The following is a 19,090-nucleotide window of genomic DNA, read 5'->3' as shown; positions in this document are numbered from 1 at the left end:
GGATGGCCGACAGCAGGCACTCTCTGAGCATTAGCTCCTTCCAGACGGTCAACATCCACAACAACAAGGCCAAGTCCATTATCACCAACAAAGTAGCACCTGTCGTCATCACGTAAGTCCCCCCCCCCCCCCTACACTCAACCACCCCCACCCCTCCAATGAAACGGCACCACACGTCCGAATCCATGTCCTCACAATTGGGTGTTATCAGTCTTTGATCAGTGGGATGCTACCCCCCACTGCCCTCCCCACCCCCCCAATCCCCCCCCTCTTCCATCTCCACCCAACACCCGCCCCTTCCCTCCTTCTCTCTGCCGCTGTGTTTGTCTCTGTTATCATCTCATTTGTCAATCCGGGATTTGGGAGATATGGGACCATGGGCCAGCAGCAAACAAGAGTCTGATAATTAAATTGCTCTGGCTCTCTCTCTTTCTCTCCCTCATCATCGCTGGCTGTCTCTCTCTCTCTCTCTCTGCGTGTGGGTATATGTATATATTTATTTGAGCCTGTTTGCCTCTGCAGGTATAATTGCCGGCAGGAATTCCAAATACACGATGACATTCTCAAGACCAATTACAAAGTGGGTCGGATCTCAGACACCATGCCCGAGCACTATCTTGTGCAGGTAAGGCCAACATCCCATATTTAGATCTATGTCCAGATATAGACATAGGTATTGCTTTCTTTAGCTTTTCTCTCACCTACTCTCTTTCTATCACTCTCTTTCCTTCTACCCTTCGCTCTCTATCCCTCTCGGATACACACTGTCAATGGTTTGGCCTCGCTCCCCAAAAGAAACGTGGATTCACCAAAGCTGTCTTTACTCTGGCCCTTTTCACATTCACGTGTCCAAATTGCGTAGTGGGCCAGGGAACATTGTCATGCGGCGGCTTTATGAGCTGAGACGGCCATCGTGGGCCGTTGTCACCCCTCCTCTGAGGGCTTTGATCTTCCCCAGGCCCCCTCGGTCGGGGCTGCCTCTTCTTTTCTGTCCGAGGCTTTCATTGTTTTTAGCCGGGCCTAGCCTCGAGTGTCGGGTTTGCACAGCCACACATAGATCCAAATCGGCAAGATTCCTGAATAATAAGCTGTCTCTCTGGACGGCAGGCGCTAGATCCTCACACAACGCGGTCACTGGCATTAGCCGGGCTCCGTGTTTTGATGAGAATCTGCGATTGCCTCCCTGGCCCAAAGCCCCCGCACAGCCCCGCTGATAAGGTCTCTCTGGTGGCTCACAGGGGCAGTACTTCATGGTGCAGGATGTGCCCAGCAAGGCGGATGTCCTCAACACCACGGGCAGCTACGGGGCCCCCAACTTCCGCCGGGTGAAAGGACCCCACGCCCTCTACGGGTTGGGCCAGCCCAGCCTGAACGGCTTCAAACAGGTCCTCCAGAGGCTTCATGCACAAGGCCATGAGGTGACTCGCATTCTTCCTGTTGTCTGTATGGCTGTTTTGTTTTGTTTTTCCCCATTAATATGTATTTTATTATAAGCTATTAAGTCAGCGGTTCCCAAACTGGGGGTCGCGGAGAGATGGGCCAGTTTGCATATTAAAAAAAAAAAAAATAAAATAAAATAAAAAATATATACGAATAATTATATGAAACATTATAATAAAATACTGGCGTCAGAATAGGCTTTTAATGCACAGCCACTTTGCAGAGAGAAATCCACCTTTGAAAAAAATAAAATAATAATAATAATAATGGTGATGATTACTACTGCATGATAATAATAATAATAACAACAATAATAATAATGATTTTGAATATTATTATTATGCATAGTAACACATAGTTACATAGTTAGTTACTACATAGTGCACTAAGTTGGGGGGGGGGGGGGGGTGCTGTCGCGCGGGGCGGGGGGTCGCGAAAACAGTCTCAAGTCCAAAAGGGGGTCCCCTGAAAAAAAGTTTGGGAACCACTGTATTAAGTGTTTCTTCAGAACGGCAAATCAACATGCACCCATTACAGACAGACCTATGCGGTGGTTGTTTGTCAGCGCTAGCAGCTGACTCGGCGGCCCGTGTGCATGTGTTGTGTGTGTAAATATTTGAGGAGTCAAGTGCTCAGTCTTGGCGGTGGCCGAGATTTAGAACTAATGTCAACAGAGCCGCGGCCATGTGGCCTGACTGGAAGGAAGAAGAGGGGGAAAGACAAACCATGCGCCACTCTTGGTAGCTGGAAAAAGAGCGTCATTGAAATGATACGACGCCAAATCATACATCCTTGCCGAGGCCGTTTCAGATCCCTGAACCCGGCTGAACCATGACGACCATGGCGTGTCTCCCGCTAGCCTCAGTGGAGGCTAAAGGTTCAGTTATGGTTCCACGTTGACGCAACATGCGGTGGACGCAAGGAGGGTCCGCAAGTCCCTAATGTGTCCGTAAACTCCCTTGCACTTCGTCGACGTGGACCCATAACTAAGCCTTGAGTCGCGGTGCTGGCAGCCGAAGCGGCCGCCTCGGTAAACAAGGCTGGGGTTATGTTCCCCGTCTCACGTGTCCTAATGGCGTGTCTTCTCGACTCGTTTCCCACCAGGAAGTGATCTTCCTCTGCGTGCGCGAGGAGCCCGTGCTGTTCCTCCACAAGGGGGACAACTATGTGCCGTACACGCCCCGCGGGAAGGAGAACCTCCACGAGAACCTCCGCGGGCACGGAGGGGCGGAGCTGGTGGAGGGACTGGAGCTGGTCATCAGGAAGGAGGTACGACCCCCCCCAAGCGCCTCCTCCGTGTCAAGGTGTCCCTGAGAAAAACACCGTACCCTAACTGCTCCCGACAAGCTGTCGGCGTATGAATGCGTGTATGAATGGGTGAATGTTAGAAAAGCACTATATAAATGCAGTCCATTTACTATTTAACATAACGTACGCATGACTGTATGTGATTTGGATACAATTGTGTGACCTGTTTCTATCCTTTGCCATCTTTTGCTCTGACTCTCTCTCTCTCCCTCGTTCTCTCGCTCTCCCCCCACCCCTCCCCCCCCCAGCTGCACGACTTTGCGCGTCTCAGCGAGGGCGTCTTCTACGTGTACAGCGACATTGAGTTCTTCAAGGACGAGCCCCAGAAGGTGGACATCGCGTGCGAGGAGGACATCCGCGTGACGGAGGAGGTGTACAAGAGGCCCGTGTTCACCGCGCCGCTCTACAGGTGCGGAGGTCGTTCACACCGCCGCGGTCCTCCTATCAAGCGCAACGATAAACCGAGCGCAGCGTGGCGCCCGCTATGGAGACGGGGTTGAGGGTGGGGTGGGGCACCAGGGTTTGGAGGAGCGATCGCAGTCTCGTCGGTCGGATGGGGTTGGAGCGGGCTCCGCAGCATTTCCACGGCAGGGAGGATTTATGAATCACCACGAATCACTTCCTTTTGCTAGGAGTCCCCTGAGGACCCATGAATAGGCCTGTACACTCATGGATGAATAAGATCAGATAACGGCCTGATATAGCCACTGTTATCTCTCGATCCCTTAGGGGTGCAACGGATCACAAAACTCACGGTTCAGATCTTGTCACGGTTTTTGAGTCACGGGTCGGATCATTTTCGGATCAACAACCACAAAAAGATAGCAAGACAAATGTGACTTTAAATAAAATCTTCAAATGTGTAAAAAAACAAATAAAGTGAAAAATTAGGTAATAATCCTGCTTCCTTTAAGCATTGTAAATATTAAAAAAAATTGCTTGTGTCCACATAAAATAAAAACTTATAAAAAATATTTAAAGAAAAGTGCAATCGGAGGAATTATTCCTTCTTCTTTTTAACATGGATAGTAAATAAAAATGAATAAATAACTGTGTCCAAAGGAAGCACAGCAGACCTGGATTTTCTAGCCCTACTCTTGATACGGAGAACCGAGCGAAAAGACTGCAACCAAACATAAACAGCCCATTTCCTCTTTCGGTTTCCATTTCAATGGGATTTACAAAATGCCAAATAAAACACGACAGAAACTGTATTTCGCTATGATACTTGATTAGGAACATCAACGAACACCACTAGTCACTCGGTGAGTGGCACATTTCTGAAAACGAACGTTTACGTTTGTGAATGCCAAAAGCCAGCCATTCTGAAGCAGGCAGGGGCGATTCGAAATGAGCCAAATCCCCGAGACTGGACCAATGGTCAACATTTCGGTGTGTCAACCACTATTTCATCCTACACAAACCAGAAAGGGGGCTCAATGTGCTAAACACCAGAATTGTCCTTTAAACATTCGCCGATCACGTGAACGCACAACTTTTCTTTTTTTTTTTATCAGCCGATCCGCGGATCACTTGCGTGCCGAACCGTGAGGGTTGATCCGTACGGGTCACGGGTGACCCGTGACCCGTACGGATCAACCTATCCGTTACAACGCTACAATCCCTGCATTAAGACGATAAGAATAAAGGAAGATGAAGTCGGGAGACGGTGGCGGCCCTCCCTCTCTGAGCCAGATTCCTCCCATCATCCCTGGTGAGGGGTTTAAATGGAAGTTTCCTTTCAAAGCTCATGAGGATAGTAAATAGCACAGGGAGGGAGGGAGGGAGCCGTGTGGACAGCAGTGGGCTCCTGCTCAGTGTTTACACATGTGTCATGGCCTACATGACGGCGATGTGTACAAATCACTGTCCCGGTCTTCCACCAGGTACCACCGCCTACCACTGCCTAGTGAGGGCGCTCCGATGGAGGACGACTTTGACGCCTTTGTGAAGATACTCCGGGTAAGAGAGCATCCAGTAAGCCACTGTGACATAAACCACTCCACCGACTCAAAGGAGAGGTTTGTGTTTCCTGGCTTGGTTCTCCGGCAGGCACTAATTCACCGCTGCAGCTTTTACAACCTCAGTTTGGACGTGCTTCTCACAGGAGATTTATAGGTGGAATTGGAGCAAGGCATCTGGACCGTCTCTGTGAGACAAATGGGGGGGGGGGTGATGTTTTGGATTTGGAATCGCGATTCCTGCTAACACCAGACTTATCCCGTCTTGTTTTTTATCGGGCCTGTGTCCGCCATCCATCACCGGCGGTTATGGATGAGTCCGTAGTTCCCAAGGCCGGGGATGGGTTGGCGACCAGGATCTTTTGAGGGGTCAGGAACAGTCGGAGTGCGCAGGGCCCTGGCCGCTCGGTTCTGGTTTCCATCTCGCCCTTCACTCACACAGGATGCTCCTCGTCTTTTGCTTTTTCTCCTCACTGCCAATTTTATTATATTTTATCTTTTTAAGTCGTCGGAATCGACTTCCCCGTGAGCACCCTGTCCAGTTCCCTGTGGTTGGAAAACATGGCAGTTGTTTAGGAAAACGATACGATAAGATACGAAAGATATATCATCAATTGTTTGCGTTATTTATCGTCCTGTGGTTCGTCTTTCTGTCTTCTGTTTTTCATTTTGGCTGTGTCAGGTTGTAGTCTTGCCCTAGCTCTGTCTCGTCAGCAGTCGCGGTGAGGGGAAGCACGGAAGGCCCATGTTTGGTCGCTTGCCCGACATTCAAACCGTTCTCACACACGCATGCACACACAAACAAGGTTCAGAAAAAGCCTTCAACCAAGACATTCGCCTTTCGACGTACTGCCCCACATCCAATCAGACTCTTGCCAAAATATTGAAATCATACCACCCCTCACATCTTTCTTTAAGTGATCAAAAACTTTTCAGCTGTGTGACAACATTCAAAACGGCTGATGCTTGGCACTGCGACAGAGACACATTTACAGTGAAGCATGGTTATCACCTCGAAGCCATCGCCTGATCACTTTGATGTTCACTCATTAGGTCTGCTGTGAAACTGCCCCCCCCCCCTCCTCCTCCTCTTCTTCACCTGTCTTTTGGTGTCTGCTCTTCCAGGAAAGCCCCAGTCTGGGCCTGGGCCGGGACAAGTCCAGGCCTCTCCCCGCCCTGCTCTTCAGCTGCCAGGTGGGCGTGGGCCGCACCAACCTGGCCATGATCCTTGGCACCCTGGCCATGAACCGTCTGAGGGGCCCCTCCAAAGAGCTGCCAGAGTAACCAAGCCCCGACCTCTCCTCCATGTTTATTTGTAACTCATAATCACAATGATACACTTTTTGTACTGTTTGTACACTTTACTTAAATGTATTTTTTACTCTAATACGTGATTGAATTGGACTCAAATTTCAATTAGAATTGAAAGGAAGTCAACAGTATGACGATTTCACGGGTCGATCGTTATAATCCAGCAATCGCAAGAGTATCAAATCCTGCTTGTTTTGTTGTTCTTTTACGAAAAAAAAGCACTATAGTTCAAATTGAATTTGAATTGAATGTATACTCAGTTGAAAGTTGGAGGTCCACAATTGTAGCACAGAGTCCATGGTAATAATCAATTAAAGGGGACTTATTATACCACCAGGTGTGAGTGTGATTAGCCTTACAAGCCGTTTCGAAAATCTGCCTAATATGACATCACTAGTGGGTGTATCCACCTAGATCTGTGCTGGATAGATCTATCTACCAGCCTACCCAGTGGACTGAAGTAAACATTGCTCATCTATCCAGCACAGATCTAGGTGGACACACCCACTAGTGATGTCATATTAGGCCGATTTTCGAAACGGCTTGTAAGGCTAATCACACTCACACCTGGTGGTATAATAAGTCCCCTTTAAATAAATGAAGACTGTCACGTGTGTTGAACGGCGAGGAGGAGGAGAAACTGACTGGGTTTGTGTTTGCGTTCCAGGGTGGAGGGCCTCGCCCCCTCGGAGCCCAAGCCACTGCTGCGAGTCATCCAGTCCCTGATCGACAAGCTGCACAACGGCCAGCAGATCATGGAGGAGGTAGCGTGACGCACCGACACGTGTCCTCCTACTGTCGTCAGCGCGCGCGTGTGGGATCGGTTCTGTGTATTCTGGCTTCAACTGGGTTTTTCTGTGTCTGAAAGGTTGACCACGCTATCGCCTTGTGTTCAGAGATGCACAACATCAAGGAGGCCATATATGAAAACAAGAGCAAGCTGGAAGGGCTTGGGGAGGATTATCAAATTCAGGTATGGGCGAGAAAAGAAAATATAAATGTTTTTTTAATTGTATGTATATTTGAACCCTTCACATTTTTCTGAAAAGCCATTTTGCTTAGAGCATCAACGGCTCAGACAAAACCGTACATTCTGAGCTAACTCAGCCCGTATGTCTGTTAACGTCGGCCAGGGAAGCAGCACCAAAGACTATTTCCTCCACCGGACCATGCAGAGCTTGGAGCGATACTTCTACCTGATAGTCTTCAACGCATTCCTCCACGAACAGGTAATGCATCGGAGTGAAAAACCTCAAAACCCCCAAAAAATATTTGGCCCGGAGTTAAAATTAATATTGATATGCATCGTGACCCAGTACCCTTTAGCGTTCGCGTGTACCTTCAGCCAGTGGATGTGCAGCCGCGCGTGGCTCTACCGGTTGCTGGCCGGCATGGACCTATCAGAACTGTCGGCTCCGGCCGACCTGGTCACCAAAGGAGCGCGCGTGCTGGTGAGTCGTGCAGCACGCTGTTGTTGTTATGCAATGGATTTATTCTGTATATTAAGGAAGGACGATTGGGTGAGGGAACATTTGAACACAACAGTAACTTCAGAATGCAATGGATTTGCTGGAGAGTCATTTTATGTTGCTTTAAGCACACCTTGATATACCTTAATGGTATAAATAAGAATTAATTACAGATTTCTGTTGTCCATCCCTTTCAGTATAAACAACTTTCATCGAGCGGTGAGGTGGATTCTTTTCAGTGTTGTCTGATATTATGTACCAATTGGGGCAAGATCATATAGGCGGGATCTTGTGTTTGATGCCCAGTCCAAAAAATCCTCGGTTGTGAACCCCCTGATGTCTGCACTCCACATGTGGGCCTCCTAGGGATTATGTGCCACTCATTAAAATCCTCTATAAAGTTGCATTGGATCAGAGGATGCATGGATATATCTGAATTTTGTCCTGGAACGGATACATTTTCAAAGTAAACGTTCCTAAATGCTATTTTTAGGGAAAACACAGGTGGGATTAGTCTTTTTATTTATTTTAGTGTGTGTGTGTGTGTGTGTGTGTGTGTGTGTGTGTGTGTGTGTGTGTGTGTGTGTGTGTGTGTGTGTGTGTGTGTGTGTGTGTGTGTGTGTGTGTGTGTGTGTGTGTGTGTGTGTGTGTGTGTGTGTGTGTGTGTGCTGGCAGGTTGCTGACGAGTACTTGGCGCCAGATGTCCTCAGCACGGTGAAGGAGATGAAGGTCGCCAACTTCAGACGCGTGGCCAAGATGCCAGTTTATGGGATGGCTCAGCCCACATCTGAGGTACAGGCAGCTGGCAGCCATTTCTCCCCCTACCCAACCCCACCATCTTCCTCCTCCCCCCCTGACACCATAGAGAGAGAGAGAGAGAGAGAGAGAGAGAGAGAGAGAGAGAGAGAGAGGGTTATATAAAGTAATGTTATTCGGCTCAGTGCGGGTTTGTGAGTCATGCCTGTTGAGAGCAGTGCGGCGCACCTCTGAATTCATATCGGGATGTCAAAGGTAATCATTCTCCTCCCTGCGGCGCTCCACACACTCCCATTGAATGTTTACACTCGCGCCATTCCTGACTCCATTATGCGATGGTGGAGATGTATGGAGAGCCAGGGTTGAGGGGGGTTGGACTTCAAATGACCCGACTCGCATCAGGTGTCATCTGCACTCCCCAGCTCTTTGAGGGGTTTTCCCTCATGCCGGCTCTTCTCTATCACTCGATGGGCCCTGAGGAGTTTGATTCATCAGGGGGCCCTCAGGGTCTAGCATTGCCCTCTGTGTCGTTCACTACGGTGAGGAGCAAGACCTCCTGGGAGGCAGCTTCTATTCTCTAAGGGTCCTCCACATATCGCCTGCCAGAGCGCCTCCCAATCTGCCAATAGCGTTAAGACAAATGCCTACACCGTTTCGTTCTTTTTGATATTTTTGCTATTTTGTTTTTTGTTTGTCATGAAACTTCTCAGAAGTGGTGAAAAGTGTCACCACGCGTGACACTTAAATTCTCTCAATTCGCTTTTTCAACCTTTAGGCATGCCTCTGAATTGCACCGCCGTGATTCCCTATTCCCTGTTCAAAAAACCATTTTATTCCTTGTTGTCCTGTCGTGCCGCTTCCTCGCGAGGCACGTCGTATCGCAGCGTTTCGCGTGACAACGCGCGACTCCCCCTCTAAAAGTCTGAGCGCCTTCCGCAGGCCACGGCCGCAGTGCTGGCCCACCTGACGGACGAGAAGCGCAAGCACAGCACGGTGCTGTGGGTCAACCTGCAGGAGGAGCTGGTGCTGGAGGCCAACGGCCAGGTGTTCACCCCGCGGGAGCCGTCCAGCCTGGAGCAGCACATCGCCCTGCCCTCTGCGGACCCCGCCCTCATCGAGGTGAGGGGGAAGCAGCTCCAGGAAGTCAATGGAAGTGGCATGAAAACCGGAGCGCTGGGATCTGTCCAGTCCTCCGTTTTTATGTCATTTTTGTGTAGTTTGTGTCATGTTTTTAATTTTCATCCGTTTGATGCTATTGTGTGGTGATAATGTGTTGCAATCGTGGGGGCGGTAATTAAAAAGATTCACCGATGAGACAAAGAAAGGTTAAGGAAGGACCACTGGGATTTATTCCAGAGAATATAAAAGTTTGTCATCAGTGGAGGCATTTAAAACGCCTCTTCACGAGTCGCTGGTTTTAATTCCAGCATGTGGTCCTTCACTTCATGGGATCGTTCCCCCTCTCTCAAACCACCTTCCTGTCCATCTTCACTGTCCTCTCTATAAAGGCAAAACTGCCCTGAAAATATTGAATGGAAAATAGGATATTATTCTGTTATATTTAATAATTGTTTGTTTGACGATATACGATCGATAGCGGGCTATAATCCCACATAGCCCATGAACAAAGACATTACACACATTTCACATAAGCGGTCTTGCGAGGGGGGACGGGGGGGTAAGGTTGAAAGCAGCTTTACCAGATAGTAACTGGTATCTTTAATGACCCCCCCCCCCCGCCCCCAACAGAAACTGGAGCTGTCTCTGAAGGAGGAGGTGCTGCGGGCCCAGAAGTGGCTGGAGGTCACCCTGGAGCAGGACAAGCAGATGAAGATGTTCAAGAGCTGCCGGACGGTGCGAGAGGCCTTCACCCAGCACAAGAGCACTCACCCGGGGCTGCTCTACCGACGCATCCCGCTGCCCGAGTGCAGCGCCCCCAGAGAGGAGGTAGGGCTCGGGGGGGGGGGGGGGGGTCCTGATCAGTGCTCATCTCTGGCTGAAAGTCTGTTCTTTTTTCGGGTCAAGGTCGGCCCACGCACACATCCAAATCACACAGGCAGAGTTTTTTTTTTGTTAGGGAGTGGTTAGAAAAACACCCAGGAGACGGATAGGACTTCATGACGCAACGGTTGCGTCGAAAGTATCGTTGGTTGACCGCTTGTTTCCTGTGAAACCGACTGTGGTTTTTGAGATTGTGACATGAGGTTTGTAAAGGGGAGTGTGACAATCGAACCGCTAAATCACATTGATGTCACTGATGGCTTGTGCTGATCATACTATTGCCCCTCATACTAAGCGACATTATGATCAATCGTAGCATGATTATCCACGCCGTTACCCTTTGAAATATATCACAAATTCAAAATCCTTCACACGGTCGTTTGTAGGAATTAGCTTGCAGGCAATGGGAGGGCGATAATTAAGCCTTTTACTCCCTCTAGTGGTGATGGTTGATAGTATCCAACCCAGCCGTCCAAGTTGGAAGGCCGGTTTGGAAGTTCCAACTGAACTATTCTTTCTATTATACATTTATAAAACCACTCAAAATAAATGGTTTAAGATTGAAGAGGTTATGAATGCCACGTTTGTCTTTTGGAATAAATTCATTCAATACTATTTTTCTTTCTGAGAAGGACAAAAAACCCATGCTATGATATGAATACATTGTTCAAAAAAGTGTGTGTGTGTGTGTGTGTGTGTGTGTGTGCGTGTGCGTGCGTGCGTGCGTGCGCGCGCAAACATTCTTGGGTGTGTGTGTGCGCTCGTGTGTGTGCGTGTGTGTGTATGTCTTTGTCTGTGTCGGTTTGGTTTCAGGACTTTGACAAGCTGATGGAGGCCATGAAGATCGCCCTGGCAGAGGACTCGCGCGCCGCCTTCGTCTTCAACTGCTCCAGCGGCCGGGGCCGCACCACCACCGCCGTGGTGGTCGCCGCCCTCACTCTCTGGCACTTTAACGTACGCGCGGCCGGCGTCCAACAACACATTCCGGCCATCACCCCTCTGTTATTTCAATTATCAGGAAGGACGTCCAACCAAAAAAAAAAAAATACATTCCCCACCGCCTGCTGTTATTTCCATTATGCATCTTTTTGAAGGAATTGTAGCGGTACCGTCGGGTGTTTGGGAATTGAACTCTGCATGAAATTGAACCCGCCGATGCATTCCTCTGCCCTGCAGGGATTTCCTGAGTTTGGCGACGATGAGATTGTGAGCGTTCCCGACGCCAAGTACACAAAGGGAGAGTTTGAGGTGGGTAGCCCCCCTTGGCTTCTGTTTACTGCTCTGTGTGTGTGTGTGTGTGTGTGTGTGTGTGTGTGTGTGTGTGTCTGTCTGTCTGTGTGTCTGTGTTTATATTTAATGAATACTGGCTGCAGCCACTAGCACAGCGTTGTGTGTTTGAGAATGTTTGTATAAATCACACACACACACACACACACACACACACACACACACACACACACACACACACACACACACACACCTCTTAACCGGTGCCATCAGAAGGTCAGATGGTTGGGGGACATTGCCGAGGCGATGTGACGTGACGCCACCGTTGTCATCCCCCGTCCAACCCAACGGTAACGTCACATCTCATCGCCTCGGCAACGTTCCCGTGGTTACCAGCCACGGGGTCGGGGGTTAAATCTTTCCCCTTGATGCGTCCACAGCGAATCCCTCTATGGCCCCCTCGGTTATTCTCAGTTCTGTTTAGCGTGTTGGCGGCTTCACTCCCGAGCCCATCGGATTAGAATCGTGGGGACGCGGCTGAGGGCCCCTCGCCGGTGTCACGGCTCCTGGCGCGCTCACCAATGCGCTCGGTTGCGGCGCTGTGTTCTTGCCTGGAGGCCTGTTCCGTTCTCTGTTTTCTGTCCGGTCTGCCAGCCGCCACCGCTATTCACCAGCTGGCAGCTCGGCTACTGTCATTACTACGGGCCGCAATCGAAGTTCACGCATCAACGTTCACAGCACAGCTAACTACCAAGTGGAGTTTCCACCGTTTCATTTTGGATGCAGAGTACGCGTGTGAATTGTGCTGGCGTGTGTATCGGGTTAATTTGTGTTATTGTTAATTAGCGCAGCGCTGCAAACCACACGCCTCTACCCACCTTCCGTTTGACCCACACACAAACAGGGCACTCGATGTAGGTCATGAGTCTAACGCCAGTGCCGCCCTTAAGATCTGGGTCAGCCATATTGTGGGTCGGGCTGTGGGCTTGTTATTGACAGTCTAGGGCACAAACAGAACTCTTGACTTTCGGACCGCTGAAAAAGCAAAAACCATACATAATAGTTCTCCAATTAAAGTGTGAACTCCCAGTGGAAGCCTAGCATTGTGGTCCTGGCTAGTTCAACTGGTAGAGCTTGTATGTAAGAAATGTATGCAGTCATGGTATTATAATGAGTTTTGGATTAAAGTGTGTGTGTGTGTGTGTGTGCGTTTAAATCCCTCGCTGACGTGCCGTCTGGTTGTGCGTGGCGTCTCAGGTGGTGATGCAGCTGGTACGCCGGCTTCCCGACGGCCACCGCATGAAGAGGGAGGTGGACATGGCGCTGGACTCGGTCAGCGAGACCATGACCCCCATGCACTACCACCTGAGGGAGAACATCATCAGCACCTACAGACAGGTAGGTGGAAAAAAAACAACGAACATGGCCTCTCTTTGATTTCTCTCTCTAAAAATGAAAAGAAAACTGCATCTCAATCAGGTGCAATTTTCATAACAATTTGATGCCGTACTGGAAGCCGTCAAAACATGTTTGAGTGCACTACCGCATATGTCCCACAGATGGCGATAATAACATGGAAAAACACCTCGCGACCGGCCCATCAGAAAACGCTTCTGTCAGGGGGGGGGGGGGCAAAGTGCACAATGCACACATTCAGAATATTAGTCTGCTAATGCAACAGTTAGGAAATAGCCTATACTGGAGACGGGTGCTATTTGGTCGGCCAATGATTCACCATCACTTCAAATGTTCCGTTCATGCCTTCATTATTATCGTGGTGTATAACGTTTCTGTATGACTTGTTTCTATGCTGAGCTCGCTGGGATGCTGAGGGGTCTGCCTCTCTTTGTCCTCCTTGTATGTTTGACGTCCAGCGGAGTGCTCTGCAATTTGTAATGTGGAGCCGCAATCAGCTGCCGCTACGCACCAGCGGCCCTGCTAATGCGCTGGAGGTAGCCGGACCCGTCTCTACAATATAAATGGCCCTCATTGTCCGGCAGCTCCCTTTTGTTGTGTTTTATTTTTTTCCGTCTCTCTTTTTTTTTTTTTCATCATTTTTCGCTCCCCATGTGTTTTTGCTCTGGTGGACTCGAACCGCTTCTCAGTCGTCGTCTCCCCCCCCCCCGATAGGAAAAGCGCTGTTGTAATCCCTGACGTTGTGATCTTTTTATGGATTAACTCGTTAAACGGTCCTGCAGCACTGCAGCAGGCGAGATGCATGGACGCCTCTTATGTTTTTGTTGTTCAACGCTAAAGCTGTGGTACCTCTCTGGGGGCCAGTGGCGCGGGGGAGCGCAGAGTCGACTGCCCCCACGTCTCCCCACGGCTGGCCTGAGACCTGTTCGACTGTAATCTGATTAATTGGTCAAGTGTATCATGTTCCTGCGAGGCGCTGTGGGATCTTCAAACCCGAGTACGTTCACCCGTCGATCGGAACCGTACAAAAAGAGCACATTCCGTTCCTGTGTGCTTTGGGTTTGCATCAAACCGTGTGCGCGTGTGTGTGCGCGTGTGTATTAGGAGTCGGTTCCGCCGGGGTGGAGACTGAGCGCGTGCTGTGCCCGGCGGACCCCAGACTGGCACTGTGTTCCATCGGGCCCCGGGGCCCCTCTTCCTCCAAGGGCTGGCGGGGCCAGGTGATAAACAGTGCCAGATGCGCCCAGGGCTCTGCAGAGCAGTACTGTGGATGGTGTCCGGGTCGGGGCTGATGCACGCGGGGGACGTTGGGGGTGGAGGAGGTGGGGGGGGGGACTTCTTTCCTCACGTAACCCCCTGCCCCCCCCGCCCCCCGCTTACTCCACTCCCTCTTCGCTGCCCTTTCTCCCTGACAGTGGTCGGAAAATGTGTCTTCAATGGAGAAAAATATATTTACACTAGTACCCGGACCGTCCACTGGATCTCATAGGGCGGAGAGGGATGGAAGGAGGGGATGGCTGTGAGTTTGGGGGGCTGTGATCCAGAAGACTTAACACCCCCCCCCCCCCCCCACCCTACCCAATCCCGCCCTGGGTCACAGTGGACTGGACCTGACCATGCATTACGTCCTTCCATTACCGGTGGAGGTGTCAAGTACAACGTCCTGCTTGCAAATGGCACACAGCACACACTTCCCCTCTCCGTATTCTCCTTTTTGGACCTCCTCCCCTCCTCTACGGCCTCCTCCCTTCTCCTGCTATCTTCTTGGCACTCCTCCGCTCTTCTTGGGCCTCTTCCTCCTCCTCCTCGCTTCTTGGACCTCCTCCGCTCTTCTTGGGCCTCCTTTATTCTCCTCTTTTCTCTGACCTCCTCCCCTTGGGCCTCTTCCTCCTCCTCCTCCTCCTCCTCCTACTCTTTCTCCTCTCTCCTTGGGCCTCCTCCCCTCTCCTCTGCTCTTCTTGGGCCTCCTTCTCCTCCCTTCTTGGGCCTCCTTCTCCTCCCTTCTTGGGCCTGCTCCCCCCCTCCTCTTCCTCCCTTCTTGGGCCTGCTCCCCCCCCTCCTCTTCCTCCTATTTCCTCGGGCCTCCTTCTCCTCCTCAGGAATCAGCCCCAGAGCCCCATGATAAGGAATCCATGCTAAGGAATGAATGAATGAATGAATGAATGAATTGATTCTTTATTTTTCCAATTGTCAAGCCGTTGGGTTGCACTCTGTGTCCTCCACCTCTATCTATTGGTCCAGCTCCCCTCTGATGGGCTTTTGTGTGTGTCGTGATGTTATTCTAACAGTAGCTTCCTGTTGCTTCTGCTTTGCGTGGGCTCTGTGAACTCCCAACAAGACGGCCTCGGAAGAAGCCTCACGTAATCTAAATCTCTCTGCGTTCGTTTTTTAAGTTTTTCTGCACCTCAACTGTTTCCATTCTGCACTATTTTCCACTCCCTGCCATCCAACTTCAATTTTTTTTTTGTAAATCACATTCCACTTTTTCTTGTTATTTTGCTTCTAATCTTATAAATCCATGACTGGTGAAATATAATCTGGAGCCTAGCGCTGCATCGTGTTACCTGCTGGTTAACAGATTTTTCTACTCCTGATTGTGTCCAGCTTAGTAGCGGACACCCACATACAAACATACACAAAACACTCTTTGACCGCACTGTTGCTTACCTCTAGACGGGAAGCTCTACCAAATGGTTTTAAAGTCCTTCTGGGGGTTATTACTGGTGGAGATGGTCGGACGCCCTCTGTAGCGTCCCTCCTCCCTCTTCTTCCTTATATTGTGGAGGAGACGGCATGTAGCACAGTGGCTGACCCAACACACACACACACACACACACATACACACACACATTCACGTTCACATTCACCATTCTCTCTTGAGTGCCAGACATAAATGCATGTTTTCCAAAACTTCTGCAACAAAGGGAAGATGTTTCCCCCCCCCCCCCCCCGACTTTTTCCTATCGATTTATTTTCCCCTATCTCCAATTCAGGAAGGCACCATGAAAAGCGCTCTGGTGGGAGTTTCGACGGACGCGAGTCACACTGTGTGTAAAGACGGGCCCTCACGGTTTGGAAGGGGCTGTGGAAACATTTTTTTTAGAAAGGGGAGAATGCTGCGAGCAGGTTTTTCTGACGAAAGGTAGCAGTAGCCTCTTGAAGAGAGGGGTGGAGGAGGGGGACTCAAAGATCTCAAACCTCCGAATAGTTGAGGTTTTGGTGGGGGCAAGCCAGCCAGATGCCTCCTCCCCCCCTCCAAGAAACTATCAACCCCAACAAGGGGTTAGAAAGAATGGTGGATATGTAGTCCAACTATCTCCAAACCGATGGAAGACGAGCTGAAATCTGGGTAAACTTGGTGTTTCACTTTCTTTCCCTTCGAGTTTGTTTCGACCAGTCATGTTGCCCGGGGCGAAGATCTGTTAGCGTGTAATTGACAGAGACAAACTCGGGGCAGAAGTGTCTGTAAAGGTTTCACATCAACCCTGTGTAGCCTGGCCACTGTACAAGCACACTTATTGAAACCCCCCTCCTGAAAGCCTCATCCACTCCCAGCAAATGAGTTTTCTTCGCAAGCACAACTGGGTAACAAAGCAGGAAACCGCTCCGCTCCATGCAGTTATTTGGTTTCCGGCCCAGGCTCTGTGCCTTCTTCCCCTTGGGGCTCTGCCTTTCGTGGGACTGCTCGATCCTAGATTAACGGATCAGGGGAGAGATAACTGAAGTGAGAGTCCTAACGGCCCGACGGTCTCGCAAGGCTTCCCACGTTCCAGCCTTGTTTGCTCATTGAGCGTCGGGCACTTCATTTGCCAGGGTGTCCATGTTGTGTTTGCCAGATCCCTTCTCTCCTTATTAGGAACATAAGTGGGTTAATTAGGAGGAGTCGGTCTGAAAATGGCCAAGGGAAACATGGCACAAGTTGCCCTAACCCTAACCCCCACCCTGAACCTAACGTAGGCTTTGAATTGGCAGCAGTGGAAGATGAGGTGTGTGTGTGTGTGTGTGTGTGTGTGTGTGTGTGTGTGTGTGTGTGTGTGTGTGTGTGTGTGTGTGTGTGTGTGTGTGTGTGTGTGTGTGTGTGTGTGTGTGTGTGTGTGTGTGTGTGTGTGTGTGTGTGTGGGGGCCCCCCCGGCTGCGCCTGAAAAGAGTCTCTCAGTCGAGCGCAGGGTGGACGACAGGAAAGCGAGGGGGGCTGCTGCTGCTGCAGTATGTTGTTGTTTCTTTTAGGCACGATTCCCCACCTCTTCACATGCCTGTGCCAATGGCAATATTGACAGCGGTTCACCGACCAAATAACTTATTCTGCTTGAATTGCGATTCCAGTCTCGTTTTAGTTTTTTCGGAGGGAGAAAAGCTTTTCGGCAGGTGCACGGAGGCAATGAGGCTGGGCGGCCTGTTGACGACAAGCTCAGACAGGGATTTGTCCGGATGCGTCCTCATACCCTCTCTCCGCCCGGGGGGCGGAGAGAGGGTATGAGGACGCATCCGGACAAATCCTGAGGGAGCTTCTGTGGGGTGGAGGCCACGGAGAACAGGTGGGACTACCCAGGAAGACCACCGTTCAGACTGGAGGTGAATCGTCCTTGAACCAGAGCAGCATGCATTAGGATGCCAGAGCTTTCTGTTTTTCCTGGTTCAGAGTTATGTTTTGATGGTGGGGAATTTTATAGTGCTTTTCAGGGTCATTTGAGTGGAATTGATCTTGAAGCATGTTGCTGGTACTGGTGCTCAAACGATGGAAGGGAAAATATAATTTTTTCCTTTTTAAGTCCGATACATAAATAAAAACACAAACCATAACAGACTGATGGATGACAGAAAAAGTCAGTTGTCAAAAATCGGACGATTCCACAACTTTAGTTAGCCCTGTTTCCAGCTTTGGTGTTCTTTCATCGTTGTTGTGCTTTCATCATCTTTTCCCACTACCAACAAAAAACTATCCATTCAATGTTGTCCTTGGAGGGACAACAGAGCCCAAACAGATGGCGATGTTTCTTGTTGTTTCCCACTGATGAAAACATTACCCAGCTTTTGTGTAGGCCTGTCAAAAAACTATTTTGACTAACGGCCGTGGTTCTTGGTCTACGCCCAGTCGTCTTTGCTGTCTGCCGCACCGTGCTCTCTACGTGGAGGACTTCAGAGATGCATTATGAGCGTATCATATGTCTCAGCCCATGGCCCCTTGCCCCGGCATTTCTGAACTAACTCTGGCCTGGCCCCCTTGCCCTGGCCTCTGACCTACCCCTTCTCACTCTTTTATTTTTTGCCTTTTCACTTGCGGCATTACTACTACTGTGAGGAATCGCTCTCCTCCTCCTCGTCCTAGACTATTAAAGTCACAAGGTGTAAGATTGAGCCCCTCCCAGTTATTAGGCGGGAGGGGCTACATCCTTTCTGAACATCCTTTCTGTACCGACAGCGATATATTGTTGCACTTCTTATGACAAATTTACTTATTGTAAGTCGCTTTGGATCATTTCTTATTTGTAGAATATCTCATTCATAGGATGTGATATTATTGAACATTATTGAAATCAGTATCAGAATTGACTACAACCTTCCAGGTCATTTTAAGCTACGACTAACTCGAAATGTTACACATTGCGACTTAAATACATTATTTCCTCCAGGCCCGAGAGACCAGGAATAACAACTGAACGTTTAGCTTCTTTCGCATGTAAGCAGATTCTGGGAGCAGCTGTGGTGGGCCTTTAAGGCCCAGCGCTCCAACCCTAGGCTCCAAGCCCCAATGAAATGCCAGCCATTTGAGCTATGCCGTCTCCTTGCTCTGGGAACTTCACCCAAGCAGTGAGGACAGTTTGAAATTTGTGTTAACAACTCTTAAGTGCAACCTCAGAAAACTGTCGGCAGTAGGCTACAAGTTTCCTATATTATATAAAAATTGTTTTCTGTCAACTTATGATGGGTTGCGATGTAATGGCTGTGTAATGGGCATGGCTGTGGAGTATTTATCCCAACAGACGCTTTAATGCTCTTTTTCCTGGGAAATGCACCAAGCGATTCTTGCATATCCATTCCTGACTTGTGTTAATCACAATTTAAATGACCAGTGATAGCTGGAGGAGGTTTATTATTCTATAATGATTATGACTAGTGGCTGGGATTCTTGGGAATACAACCCAGTGTGTTCAAAATCTTAGTTTGGCTATTTGTTAGCTGTCTACCCCCCGCCCTTATTAT

General features: G+C 49.6%; 1 protein-coding gene across 1 annotated transcript in view; it reads left to right on the top strand.

Moving 5' to 3' along the window:
• Positions 1–2: 2 nt before the first annotated feature.
• Positions 3–19,090, top strand: part of pald1a (phosphatase domain containing paladin 1a) — a 33,588-nt gene continuing 14,500 nt past the window's right edge. The window contains exons 1-17 of the mRNA XM_060036198.1: positions 3–112; positions 523–625; positions 1,239–1,418; positions 2,545–2,709; positions 2,997–3,157; positions 4,635–4,710; positions 5,835–5,989; positions 6,688–6,784; positions 6,889–6,993; positions 7,154–7,249; positions 7,337–7,471; positions 8,165–8,281; positions 9,185–9,364; positions 9,995–10,192; positions 11,060–11,200; positions 11,423–11,494; positions 12,731–12,871. Coding sequence (XP_059892181.1) covers positions 3–112; positions 523–625; positions 1,239–1,418; positions 2,545–2,709; positions 2,997–3,157; positions 4,635–4,710; positions 5,835–5,989; positions 6,688–6,784; positions 6,889–6,993; positions 7,154–7,249; positions 7,337–7,471; positions 8,165–8,281; positions 9,185–9,364; positions 9,995–10,192; positions 11,060–11,200; positions 11,423–11,494; positions 12,731–12,871 — 2,232 coding nt within the window. The remainder of the gene's footprint in view (positions 113–522; positions 626–1,238; positions 1,419–2,544; positions 2,710–2,996; positions 3,158–4,634; positions 4,711–5,834; positions 5,990–6,687; positions 6,785–6,888; positions 6,994–7,153; positions 7,250–7,336; positions 7,472–8,164; positions 8,282–9,184; positions 9,365–9,994; positions 10,193–11,059; positions 11,201–11,422; positions 11,495–12,730; positions 12,872–19,090) is intronic.

The sequence above is a fragment of the Gadus macrocephalus genome, chromosome 18, assembly GCF_031168955.1.
Source record: "Gadus macrocephalus chromosome 18, ASM3116895v1".
Lineage (NCBI taxonomy): Eukaryota > Metazoa > Chordata > Actinopteri > Gadiformes > Gadidae > Gadus > Gadus macrocephalus.
Note: the sequence above shows the minus strand (reverse complement) of the source record. Positions and strands in the feature narration are given on the sequence as shown.